The 12,991-nt window shown below is 58.4% G+C and overlaps 1 protein-coding gene across 2 annotated transcripts; it reads right to left on the bottom strand.

Annotated features, from left to right (window-relative positions):
- Nucleotides 1–78: 78 nt before the first annotated feature.
- LOC128416746 (protein-glutamine gamma-glutamyltransferase 5-like) lies at nt 79–12,351 on the bottom strand. Of its 2 annotated transcripts, XM_053394831.1 has the most exons (13): nt 12,247–12,351; nt 11,458–11,634; nt 9,844–10,095; nt 8,937–9,055; nt 8,138–8,266; nt 7,124–7,301; nt 6,207–6,345; nt 5,728–5,831; nt 4,934–5,173; nt 2,464–2,811; nt 2,209–2,369; nt 1,716–1,849; nt 79–340 (listed from the first exon to the last, which is right to left on the bottom strand). In XM_053394831.1, the coding sequence occupies exons 1-13, from the start codon at nt 12,254–12,256 to the stop codon at nt 166–168; spliced, it is 2,166 nt and encodes a 721-aa protein (XP_053250806.1). In that variant the 5' UTR covers nt 12,257–12,351; the 3' UTR covers nt 79–165. The 2 variants fall into 2 exon arrangements, with proteins under 2 accessions (XP_053250806.1, XP_053250805.1); XM_053394830.1 differs by lacking the exon at nt 12,247–12,351 and having other exon boundaries at nt 11,458–11,903.
- Nucleotides 12,352–12,991: the final 640 nt, after the last annotated feature.

Here is a 12,991-nt window from a genome sequence, read left to right on the forward strand (position 1 = left end):
GCTGCCTGCGCTTCCCGCCCCCTGCCTGGACGGGGGGCGGCGGGGGTCTGCGGCGGCAGAAGGAACCGGCGAGGCGGCGGATGGGAATGCAGACTTTTACAGGAGGGGGCAAAGGGGGTCTGAGCAGTCGTGGCCCTCCAGGCGCTGCCGGGGGTCCCGGCTTAGTCAGTCCCTGCGACACCTCCATCCCGAGCGGGGGGCCACTTGCAGCTGCTTGTGGCCCTTGACTGGGGGGAACTGGCTGCTCTTGAGCGTGACGTGCAGCTGCCGGGGGCCGCTCTTGTAGGGCGTCAGCTGGAGCCGGACGCTGGTCTGCTTCCGGGGGCCCAGGGGCCCCAACCTGTAAAGAGAAGAGGAGCCTGGCAGGGAGGAGACCAAAGGGGCGGCACACTTTCCTTTCTTACCAGCTCTGAGCCCCAAATGGCCGGGGGGGGGGGAAGGGGGGCACTCACAGTGCCAAGGAGGCATAAACCATAGCAGCGCAAAGCTGGAATGGAACCTAAGAGTCATCTAGTCCAACCCCCTGAAGTGGAGAAAATAAATAAATCATCTGTCATCAAGGATGCTTCAGTTGAGATTCCTGAATTGCAGGGGGTTGGGCTAGATGACCCTCAGGGGTCCCTTCCAACTCTACAGTTCTATGATTCTGTCCCTGACAGGTGGCCATCCAACCTCTTGACCAAAGAGAAGGAAGATATATGGAGGCCCCTGTGGGAGAGGGTCTTCGTCGCCTTCTCTCCCCCCTTCCTCTCTCTCTCTGCCCCTTCACCCCCTTCACGACAAAATACAGCATCTCCCTCCCTGACTGGCTTTGGCCCCCAACGCTACGCTCCTGTAAATCAGAAAGGAGGCTAAATCTTCCCGTTTGTATGGTTGCTTATTCCTTTTTTTCTAAAGCCTCTTTAGGCACATATTTTCCTGCTTGTAGGTCTCTCTGCTGTTTGTAGCTCCAGGGTGCCAGAGAGGCAACTGAAGGTGTTGCTGGGCCCCTGGCCTCCGGGGATGCTCCTGCTCAGAAATGGCTCCAGAGCTGATAGTGGACGGGGAGGAGAAGGGGCCGCGTGCACATTCACACACACCCGGAGCAGGGAGGATCCTGCCCCCAAGATCTGCCAAAGAGCAGAGACGCAGAACTGTGCATTGACTGGCTTGCTCCCCAACCATCCTTGGCCGGCCCTTCCTCCAGGAGATCAAGCGCGGGAGTGGAAGCCTCTCCCCAGGGGGTAGCAGCCAAACCTCGCAAACGCCTCTTCCTGCTAGTTCGCCTGAGGAGGAGGAGCTAAGACCACCGAGACGTATTGCTGACAGGCAGAGACTCAGACCATAGAAATACGATTGGTAGAGAGGGCTCTGTGTGATGCCATTTCCCCTCCTCTCTAGGAGAGGGAGGAGCATAGAGTACCTCCTCTTCCTCTCTCTTCCTCTGGCCACAAAGAGGGCAAATGTCCCCTGTGCCAGGCAGATGCCAGCTTGTTGTACTGTAAATGTAAGTATTTTGCTTGCATAGCTTTTATTACTGCTGTTGCTGTGATCCAGTGCATGGTTATAAAGTAAGTAAGTCTTATTTTACTTCCTTCCCTGAACAAAGTTTTACAGTCTGTGATTTTAAATTTTGCTGCCAAGGATGGGATTTTGAAACTGTTCACCCCATGCATGTGGGCGCCTGGAGGGATGAGTTGCAACCAGCCTTCCTGCCCCCCTGCCCCCTTACTCACTGTATCTGGGGCTGGCCCTTCACCAGCCCACTGCCTTCCATGGTCAAGACGCAGTTGCCCACGGGCTCCGAAAGGGGGTTGGCAAACACCACCTGGATCGGGAAGGGCTGGTTCACCACCACGGAGGCCAATACCTGTGCCAAGGACCAAGCGGTTAGGAGCAGAAGGGAGGGGGGCTCTTTGGGACAGGTGCCCACCCCCCAGCCCTCTCTTTGCCTAGCCTGAAACTTGGGCGGAGGGGGGGCAAGCTTGTTCCCCACTTTGAAGAAGGCTGGGATGTTTCTTGCTGAGCTTGCATGGCTTTAGCCCACCCAAACCACATCGGAGGGAGGCAGGTGGGTTGCAAGGTGTGTGCCAGGGAGGGAGCCGGTCATGTGTCTTGGCTCCTTTGGAGCCTTTGGAAAACCTGCACTCGACCCCACAGTAGCTGTCCCATCTCCCAGGTGAGCAGCCCACTGTGCCACCCCCGCCAACCCAGAGGCGATGTGCCTACGTGGATGTCCAGGCTGGGGCTGGCCATGGTGATGGTTTTCTCTGCCAGGGTCTTCAGCCAGGTAGTGTTTTCCTCGCCCAGCGCGATGACGCGAAGCTGCTTATCCTCTCCCAGCTGCTGCCCGTACTGCTGGTAGGAGATGGTCCAAGGAAGCTCCTTCTCTGCAAAGAGGCCCGTGTCAGAGGCGGGCGGCACTCCTTCACCCAGAGACAGCGCCTCAGGAGGCCTGCCCGCTCCCCCTACCACTCGCCTTACCTTCCCTGGGGCGGAGGGAGAGGTACAGGGTCTCCTGCCAGAAGGGCGGCCTCGGGTGGCCATCGTGCAGCACGGCTTGGGCGCTGAGGCTCAGCTTGAGCTCCTTGTGGACAAACTCCAGGTTGCAGGCCGCCAGCACCAGCTGGATGTCCTGGCCCACCTCAGGACTCTCCACCAGCTGGAGCTTCAGAGAGGTCTGGGCCATGGCCGGCGGCGGCTCCCGGGTCCTGTCCTCCACAGAGACAGAGAACGCAACCGGAAGGACTCCCGACCTGTATCGCACTGGGGGGCTGAGCGGCTGCCTCTGGCCGAGGGCCTTCAGGAACACACGGCGCTCTGCCGGGGAGCCTGTGGGGAGCGAGGAAGGACAAGGCAAGGCCAGTGAGTGCACGAGGTGAGGCACACACCCCCTGGGTCCGGAGCTTGGCTAAGGGCGGAAGAGTTTGGATTTGGATTTGATATCCCACTTTATTCACTACCCGAAGGAATCTCAAAGCAGCTAACATTCTCCTTTCCCTTCCTCCCCACAACAAACACTCTGTGAGGTGAGTGGGGCTGAGAGACTTCAGAGAAGTGTGACTAGCCCAAGGTCACCCAGCAGCTGCATGTGGAGGAGCGGAGACGCGAACCCAGTTCACCAGATTACAAGTCTACCGCTCTTAACCACTACACCACACTGGCGGAGGAGTTTGGGAGCCATCAGAGGCACCAGATCTCTGCTAGCCTACTTGCAGTTTGCATAAGATGATCCCTGCAGGACGAGGCCCCAGGAGGCCCTCCTAGTCCAGCCTCCTCTCCTCACAGGGGCCAAGCAGATGCCCCAAGGGGAAACCAGCAAGCAGGACCCCCAAGCACAAGAGCAGCCCCCTCCCCCCCGCGGCTTCCAGCAACTGGGACTGTGTTCCTGTCTCTCACCAGGGAGGCAGAGCAGAACCAGCAGGTTAGCAGCCCTGAACTTATTTATGTTACTTTATTTACTTATTAAATTTATAAGCTGCCTGCCAAAGATCCAAAGATCGCAGGGTAGTTTTTACAACATAAAGATACGAAACAAAAACACAAAATACATAACGTAACAAAAACAAGCAGAAAAACCAGTAACACCTTGAAAAAGTCATAGGTTGTTTAACCAGCCTAAGGCCCGGGAGAAGAGAAATGTTTCTGCCTAACACCTAAAGACATGTAATGAAGGCGCCAGGCGGGACTCCCTGGGGGAAGCATTCTATGAGCAGGGAGCCACTGCAGAAAAGGCCCTTTCTCATGTTTCCACCCCCTGGACCTCTCGTGAAGGAGTCACACAAAGAATGGCCTCAGAGGATGATCGCAGGGTCCAGGTCAGTCATATCCTGAGTTATTGAAGGCTTTATAGGTCAGCACCAGCACTTTGAATTGGGTCTGGAAACAAATTGGCAGCCAGAGCAGTTGGGTCAGGATTGGCATTATATACTCCAACCATCTTGCCCCAGTGAGCAACCTGGCCACCGCATTCTGCACCAGATGAAGTTTCTGAACTCTCATCAGAGGCAGCCCCACGCATAATGTGTTGCGGTCATCTAAGCTAGAGGTTTCCAGAGCATAGACCACAGAAGGGTGCAGCTGGGCCACCAGATGAAGCTGCTAGAAAGCACTCTGGGCGACTGAGACCGCCTGACCCAGAAGTACCTCCAAGTTGCGTACCCACTCCTTCAGAGGGAGTGTAACCCCATCAAGGCCACCTCCCCGCCATCCAGTCTAGGGAACCACCCTGATCCGGAGTGAACTTCAGTTGGCTGGCGCTCATCCATTCCATTATCAAGACCAGACAATAGTCCAGCACTTCCACTGCCCACCTGCAGATGTAAAGGACAGCTGTGTGTCGTCAGCATATTGCAGACAAGGGACTCCAGATGACCCCACTCAGTGGTTTCACGTGGATCTTTTTGCAGGCATTTTGCAGCTGCTGTTTTTTAGAGCAGAGCTCGTAGAAGCCACTCCCAGCTGGTGCTCCGGCTGCTTGAGGTTTCCTGCAGCGGCAGCTTCCTCCCTGTGGCCCCAGGCCCTCAAAGACCCAATCGCAAGAACAATTGTGCGCCGCAAAGCCCAGCCCCAGCCCAGCCTTGAAAGTGCAGCAACCCTCAGGCTCACCCGCGAGGTGCTTGTGGCAGCCTCTTAGCAGCCAGGGAACCTGGGCTTCCTGCTTTCCCTGTGCCCCAGCCACTAAAGGCGCTTTGCTGCCACCATCACAAGCAGGATCAGACATGCTGGCTGAGAATTTCACAGCCTTCAGATGAGGGAATCGGACCCTGCAATTTAGGAGCCTGCTGGCCAAGAGGCCTCTCCACCGGCTCTGTCTCCAGGCCAGAACAATCTGTTCTGCTCCTCTGTAACCGCCTGCAGGAATGGTGAATCCAGATTACAGCTTCTGAGTCAGGCCAGCTGGCCGGGTGCAGGATGCCTTTCTGGGTGGCCGTGGGTTCCTCCATCTCCCTACCTTCTGGGTATTTGTAGGCACTGGTGATGTCCTCCCGCTCATCGCTCCCAACGCATTTGGTGCTGATGTTGTTCCCAACAGCACTGGTGTCCCACTGGAGCTTCTCCTTCCTTGCCCCGTCCAGCAGCCAAGCCACACGGTCAGCATTCACCATGGAGAACACAAAGGGGGCATCGAAGCGCACGTCCACGTCTCCCTCCCGGATGGCGCTGACAGGCGCTGGCCCACAGCAGTATAGCCCTGCCAGGAGGGAAGGGAAATGTCAGGGCTGGATCAGGCCAGGGACTCATCCAGGTCAGCATCCTGTTCTCACAGCTGGGAGTCCACAAACTGGACCTGAGCGCAGGAGCCCCCTCCCCACCTGTAGCTTCCCAAAAGTGGAATTCAGATGCTGTGGAGGCAGAGCAGGGCCACCCTGGCCAGGAGCCGTCCATATCCCTGCGCTTCCTTCCTCATAAGGCAGTTGCTCCACCCCTGGATCATTTCAGTCGCCCTTTCTGACCCTCTTCCAACTCCACAATATCGTTTTGGTGACCAGAACTGTGCATAGTACTCCAAATGTGGTCGCACCTTAGATTTCTATAATCTAAGGTTATGATAATGGGAGTTTTATTTCCTGTTCCTTCCCTAAAGATCTGTAGCATGACATTGGCCTTTTTCACAGCTTCCACCCACTGGCTCAGCGTCTTCATGGGGCTGCCCTCCAAGGTCCCCCAGAGACAGAGAGAGGCATGATGGGGAAGCAGTCAGGCCAAGCCCAGGCCAGGCTGGAAGGAGGAGCGGGGGAAACGCACCGTTGCTGCGCTCCTGGGGGGTGGCATCCAGGACCTGCCAGCCATGGTAGCCGGGGGGAAGGTCTCTGCGCGCCATCCAGCACTCATTCCACACGTGGAAGTTCCTGCAGCAGAAGACAAGCAGAGCCCAAAGAGATGGTCTCTCTAGCTGGGAGGGGTGTGCTTTGTGGTAAGATGCACCTCTGGGGTCATCACGAGGGAGGGGGGAATCACAGCATCCCTGACAGATGTCCCCCCCCCCGCCTCCGCTTGGGGCTGTATCTCTCTTAGGGCAGAGAAGAGCCCAGTCTTGGCTTTGATCTGAGGTCAAAGGCCCACCTGGGAAGAAAAGCCCTTGCCTCACTCCCTCCCCGGCAAGGAGCCCCTGAGTCAGGGTGGTCCTCCCTCCATCATGTGATGCAGAGAAGAAGGGGCCCCAGAGGATTTGGCAGTCGGGAGGGGAGGGGGAAAGGGCCCCCCAGGAGGCAGCCCCATCTCACCAGATGCTGTCCTTGCTCTCTGTGGGCAGGAGGTGCCCGGCCTTGTCATAGAAGACATCGATAATCAGGTTCCCGTCCTTCTCGTGCCCCGAGTCAAAGTTGGTCACCACTCGTGAAGGGATCCCGAGGCATCGCAGCACTGGGGAGAGGAGGGTGCAGCTGGGTGCCGTCCTGGGCAGCTGGGACCCCTCCCCACCTGCTGCCCTTCAGCTTCTGCTGGGGGAACCAAGTGCTGCTGTGTCCCCCCCCCACCGGGGAAGGGATGGCTGTGCCAGTTCTGCCGGGATCCTGTACTTGGCTCCTGTAACTAGCCTCTGAGCATGTTAATAGCGAGAGGAGCAGCAGCTTCAGCTTCCAGTGACAAAGCAGCTGGGGTGAGGCTCTTACAGGGACCCCCATATCTGCCCCATTTCCCATGGGGCCAGTCTCTGGGCCCCAAGAGTAAAGTCTCTCTCTCTCTCTCTGCATCAGAGGGGACTCGGGGGTCCATTTCTCCAGCCCACTATTTGGCCGCCCCACCCCCTGTTTTTCCCCCTAAGGAAAACTGGGACACCTGCCTCTCCCTTTGGCCCAGATGGGCCACCTGCTTTCACTGACAGTATTTAAAAGTTGCCCTGTGTATTCCAACTGCCCCCCCTCTGTCCACCTCCCCTTAAAGTACCAACCTCTCTACGAGGTTTCAGTCAGGAAAAATGCTGTGTTTCTTAAATTCCTTGCTAGGTGAGGAAGTTCTTGTTCCCAAATGCAACCTATCACTTTCCTATTCAAAATACAGCTACTTCTCATTTCACAACGATCTTGACAAATAGTAGCTGGACAGTCCCCTCCGCACTGTCCCTTCTGGCTTTGCAGGTGAAGCAGAGGCCTCCACATTTCCCTGGGAGTTGCTCCCAGCATGCATTGCTCCCCATCCCTACCTGTGCACATCACGGCTGCAAAGACCCAGCACTGCCCATACTTGACCGGCCGGCCCCCGCTGTGGTCCCACTGGGTCAGGATGGCGATGCTGCCACTCCACTCGGTGGGGCGGACGCCCCCGGAATAGTCCTCGCTCCAGTTGCCCAGGAGGACCCCGTTGTCATCGTTGCTGTTGATCTGGAGGGGGGGAGGGCAGGCAGCCCCATGAGCGCCAGAGGGCCCCTCCAGGCAAAGCCAAGCTCACAGCCACTGGACTGAGCCTCCCAAAGTACTTTGAACTTGCAGCCTCATATACCGAACTCTAGTGTGTTTGAGCCTAATTGGTTCATGAAGGGGTTAAACCATAGAGTCAGCTGTCCTGCCAGCCTCAGCCTATGTCATCACCTGTCACTTGGAGAGGAATTGGGTCACCAAACCTTTGTGTTTTTTCTCTCTCCCTCCATGTGAGGAGCTCTGAGCTGGTTGCTCCAGCCACATGGCTTTAGCCAGCCTCTTTTGTTTCAGACAGAACAGAGTCTTAAACCAGTGTTTTCCTCAACCAGTTAATGTTCTGGCAGCTGCACCTTGCAAGGGCAGCCCTACCCACAATGCATTGCAGCAGTCGAAACGGGAGCCTGGAGCACCCCTGCCACGTGCCTGCTCTTTCCGGGGGAAGGAAAACTGTCTGTGTACATGAGTTGTTTATCATTTTAAAGGGTTTTTAATTGTTTTTGCTGTGTTGTGAAACAGCTTCAAGGTGCTTCTCGGGAAGTGATTTATAAGCGGAATAAGCTATGGCAGCCCCACCTGGAACAGCCTGTACACTGTATTCCTGGGTGGCAGGCGTGGGGCAGGGGGAAGGTGATGCCTCTTGCGCATGCTGCATTGCACTGTCTCCTGGCTGAGGGCAAGTCCAGCCAAATGCTTTGGGCCCCCATCTCAGAAGGTCCCACCAGCCCCACCCTGAGCAGATCAGGGAACAGCCCTCAGGAGGGGGGGGTTCCACAGCGCTGGGTGGTCCCAGCAGCTCTTACCATGGCGCTCAGCACCCGGCTGACGTAGACGGGGCTGTTGCGCAAGGAGCAATCCCTGCCGGGGTCGTGCAAGAAGTGCAGGCTCCTGTCCAACAGCTTCAGGCAGATGCCCACGATGCCCTCCTCAAACTGCAGAGGAAGAGGAGAAAGATGGTGGCCAGCTCAGCTTGCAGAAGGTCTCCAGCTCCAGGTGGGGCTGGGAGAGACTCCTGCCTGAAATCCCGGAGAGCCGCTGCTGCTGCCAGTCAGTGTGGGCAATACTCTGCTAGATGGAGCAACGGCCTGACTCGGTTTGAGGCAGCTAAGAAAAGCAAACTCAGACGATTGCAGGCTCAGCTGCATTGCTGCTCTTTGGCCTGGCCTGGCCAGGTTCTTCTTCAGGGCAGGGGCCAGGGAGAACTGGGGGAGGGAGGGAGGGAGGGAGGGAGGGCAGGGCCTTGTCTGGCTGGGGCTTGTGGGTGTGGCTCTCCCCCTGCACTTGCTGGACTCCAACTCCCAGCTGCCCCAGCCAGGCCAGGGGTCAGGGATGGAGGGGTCAGCTGGAAGTCCAGTAATGCCTTCGGAGCCCCAGCTTCAGTCAGCCCTGGACTAGGGGAGGCTGCACCTCCTGCAGCACTTTGCCTTCCTAAAGGGAGCTTCCATGGCCACAGCCACTCTACCTTAGTGTGGTGAACAAGAATGGGGGAAGCGGTTGGTCTCAGACGCTGCTTGACTGGGCTTCCCACTGGGTTGGCCCCTGTGAGGATGGGACTAGAGTCATTGGCCTGATCCAGCACCGGGGTTCGCCTTAGGTACTTGCCTGCCCAAAGTTCCAGGGAACGGGGCGGATCCAGTTCTTGTTTCCCTGGTAGATGAGGCCCTGCTCGTTCAGGACGTACTCCTCCCTCTCCAGCTCGCTCTCCAGGTAAACGTCATCTTCTGAGAGGCAGGGGAGGGGGACAGGTCAGAGTAGGGAAGCCCCTCCCCCAGGAGGCAAGGAGGAGAGAGAGGCTCTTGAGGGCCACTAGCCAGGCAGCTCTGCTCTGCCTCCACAGCTGGTGACAGCAACACTTCTGAATGCGCAGGAGGGGAGGGGGCTGCGCTGGTGCTCGGCTTCTGCTTGTGGGTTTCCCCAACTGGAGCATCTGGCTGGCCACTGTGAGAACGGGATGTGGGCCAGGGGGCCCTTGGCCTGATCCAGCAGGCTCTTCTGAGATTCTTTGAAGGGTTGTGAGAGGCACCTTCCCCTCCTGGGACCAGCCTCACCTCCAGGCCCCTGTGGGTCCTGCTGCCTGGGGCAGTTGCCTCCCCTTGCCTCATGGGGGTGCTGGCCCCACTCCCCTCCATTGCCGGGGGGAATGCCAGGCTCCCTCCCACTGAAGAGATGCCCAGGAAAGCCCCCCAATGCTCCCAGGGAGATGCTCCAAGCCCCCAGATGCAGACCCAGGACTCTTCCGCTGCAGCGCTGAGCAAGGAATAGACCCTGGCAGGGTTGGGGGAGATTAGCAGCCCAAGCTAACAAATGCCTGTTCTTGCTAGAAAGCATGAGAAGGAACAGGGTCCTCAGAGCTGCATTGCTGATAGGCAGCGACCCAGACCACAGAAATACAATTGGAGAGGGCGCCTAGAGGGGTAAATTGCAATTAGTATCTTCTCTCCCACCCATTAAAACCCACCCCACAGTTCAGGGTCTGAAGGAACCGCCCAAATGTCCCCCCACACCCTACCTGGGCACCAGGCATTGAAGAGCAGGATGAAGTCCCCCAGGTAGTAGAACTTGGAGGTGTGGTCGGAGTCGACGCGGATCTTCAGCTGGTAACGCCCAATGGGGGCCCCAGCCGGAGGCCAGACAACGACGTCCGTGGATCGGGGCCCGCTGGCGGCGCTGGCGGTGGCTCTCCAGGCGCGCTTCGAGTCTGGATGTCCTGGCCCCACTGGGAAGATGGATTGTGTCCCCGCCTGCTGGTCTGGCTGAGGCCCTGCAGAGTAAGGGGGGTCAAGGGGAGCTGGAGGGTCTCTCGCAGGGGGTCAGGCCAGGTCAAGGCAGCCCAATGGGGCACTGAGCAGCCAGGAAGAGCTGGCCTAGCTGGACTGCAAGGGAGCTGCCGTCATCATCATCACTGCCGTGGAAGGTGGGAACTGGCTTGCCCACAGAGGCCGCCCCTTGGTGGGCCACCGTGCCCCTCCCCATGCTGTCTCCTGCACTAGAGCAACAGAGACCCGACCATGACATTCCTGGGGTGACCTTTGGGGCCAGACACTGCCTGTCTCAGTCCTCACAGGGCTGTTCTTGTGGGGATTAGAGGAGGACTAAGACCTGGGAGACGAGGGTTAAAATCCCCATAAAGCCATGAAGCTCCCTGGGTGTGACCTTGGGCCAGACACTGCCTTGAGCTCCGTGGAGAAACGGGGGGTGGGGTATAAATACAAGAATGAATACATAAAATAGAGGCCCTGCTTTTGTCTGCAGCACCCGCTGCCGCCAAACGAGACCCTTTCAGCTGCTGCTGCTGCTGGCAATAGGATCTCTCTGGGTCTCCGCCAGGATCTGGGACTCCCTTGGCACCTGCTGGCAGGCAGAACTCTGGGCTTCCCACTCCAGACGCTCCAGTGGCCTTGGCTGGACTCAGGGCTGCAAGCATAAAATGGTCCCTGGGGGCCCAGCCCCCTGAAATGCAGGAATCTCAACCAGATCCTAGAGGGCAAATGACCATCTAACCTCTATTTAAAAGCCTCCAAGGAAGGAGAGTCCACAAGGAGGACAAGGAAGGAGATTGTTGACTGTCAAAAGTTCTTCCTGATGTTGGAATCTCCTTTCTTGTAGCTAGAAGGCCTGGGTTCAAGTCCTACCATCCAGAGCAGGAGAAAACAAGCTTCTTTCATGTGACAGCCCTTCAGATATTTGGAGATGGCTCTCAGATCTCCTCTCAACCGTTCCTCATAAGGCTTGGTTGCACACAGGCAGGCAGCATTTGCCAGGCAGTCCAGATGGAAGACAGGGAGGGGTGCAGAGACCCCTGTGGACGAGGCAGACCACAGGACCCAGAAGAGGCCTCGGGGCTTGCAGCAGGTCCTGTGCCATTGGGTAGGCCTCCTCAGAGGAAGGATGGCGCTGCCCTGGATGTGGTGAGGGCTGGGGGCCAGAAGAAGAGCCCCCAGTGGCCCACCTAGTCCAGCCTCCAGTGGCTGAACAGTGTCTGTGGGAAACCAGCAAGCAGGATTTGAGCCCAAGAGTTCTTTTCCCTCCTGGGCAGGTGCCTAATCGTCTTGTATCTCCTCTCCTCTCATGGATTGGAGACCCCAGGCCAAGCCCCTTCCTCTCCCTCCCCACCTGCTCCTACCTGTCTCTGCAATCAGGTGCAGGGAGTCTCCGTGCAGGTAGCCTCGACCCTGGAAGTGGAGGGTGATGGTGAAGGGCTGCCCCCGCCGCGCGATCACCTGCTGGCCCCCCATCTCCGCTGTGCGGTGCTGCAGGTTGTTCTTGGTGCTGTGCCAAGTGATGAACGCCAGCTGCAGTTCTACCAAAGAGCAAAAGGACGTCAGCGGAGACTGCTGGGCCAGGCCAGGGGCCCATCTCATTCTGTTCTCTCAGTGGCCAGCTGAATGCTTCTGGGAAGCCCCAGGTAGGTCCATAGAGCTGGAAGGGATCCCCAAAGGTCATCTAGCCCAACCCCCGCAATGCAGGAATCTCCACTAAAGTATCCATGGCAGGTGGCCATTCAACCTCTGCTTAAGAACCTCCAAAGCCACCATCTCCCACTCTTGCTCTCCACAATTCTAAGCTAGACTGCCTCTGTCCATGGAGGCTCCATTTAGCAACCATAAGATGCTAAGAAGAGCCCTGTAGCTGCTGGATCAGAAGTGGCCCATTTAGTCCAGCTAGTGGCCAACTAGATGCCCATGATGGGAAGCCAGCAAGAGGGTTGGAGCCCAGAAGGACTCCCAGAGAAGCATTGCTGGCTCCAGCTGTGGAAGAGCAGAGCCCTGAAATCCCCAGGGAGGGGACCCCGCAGGAGCAGCGGGAGGAGAAGGGGCCAGGGCACCCGGAGTGGGAGCCTGCCCTCCTCTCCCTCTCCCCCTGGGCTCACCCCTTCCCCATCCTCAGAACCGCCCCCCGGGCCAGGACTCACTCGCGGCCATGCTGCTGCTCTGCCAAGCGCCTGCTGAGGAATGCCTCCGGGCTGCTGCCGCCTTCCTTCCTCCTTCCCGGCCGGCCGGAGCCAGAGAGGCGGAGGTGTGGCAGCAGCCACGGCATGAACGATTCACCTTCCTGCTCAGTCACCAACTTTCTTGGCACAGCAGCGTCCCGGGAGCAGGCCGGGTGTGGGCGCGACGGGCACTTGCTGAGAGAAACGTTGCCCCACCTGCCCTCTCTGCTTTCCTCGTGGGAACAGAGGGAGGGAGCAGCTGCCTCTCACCGAGTCCGGCTCCGGCTCTCTCTTGCTCGGAAGTGCCTGCTCTGGCTGGCAGCAGCAGCGGCTCCGCAGGGTCTTAGCCCGACCCGGAGATGCTGCTCCCAAGCACCAGGCACGGGGCCTCAAAGGACATGGTCACCGTTGGTCGGGGGGAACAGCAGGGGCAGACCCCACCTCCCTGCAGGGGCTCGGACAGGAGCCAGCCCACAGCCTCGCATCCAGGGGCCAGCGGGTGGGGGGGGGAGTCCCTGCTGCAGCGCCACCCAGAGGTCGCCTTCGCACAGCGGCTCTGCGGGATAGTGGTCCAAAGAGGCCCTTCTGGTCCTTCGCAGGAACCTGCTGCTCTTGGCCCATCTCACTCAGCGTGGCCAATGCTGGGGTCACCAACACGGTGCCCGCCAGGGGGTGTTGAATCCCTGCTTGCAGCAGTCTGTGTGGGTCGTGGCCAGGGATGATGGGA

This window comes from Podarcis raffonei, chromosome 6 (assembly GCF_027172205.1).
Source record: "Podarcis raffonei isolate rPodRaf1 chromosome 6, rPodRaf1.pri, whole genome shotgun sequence".
Lineage (NCBI taxonomy): Eukaryota > Metazoa > Chordata > Lepidosauria > Squamata > Lacertidae > Podarcis > Podarcis raffonei.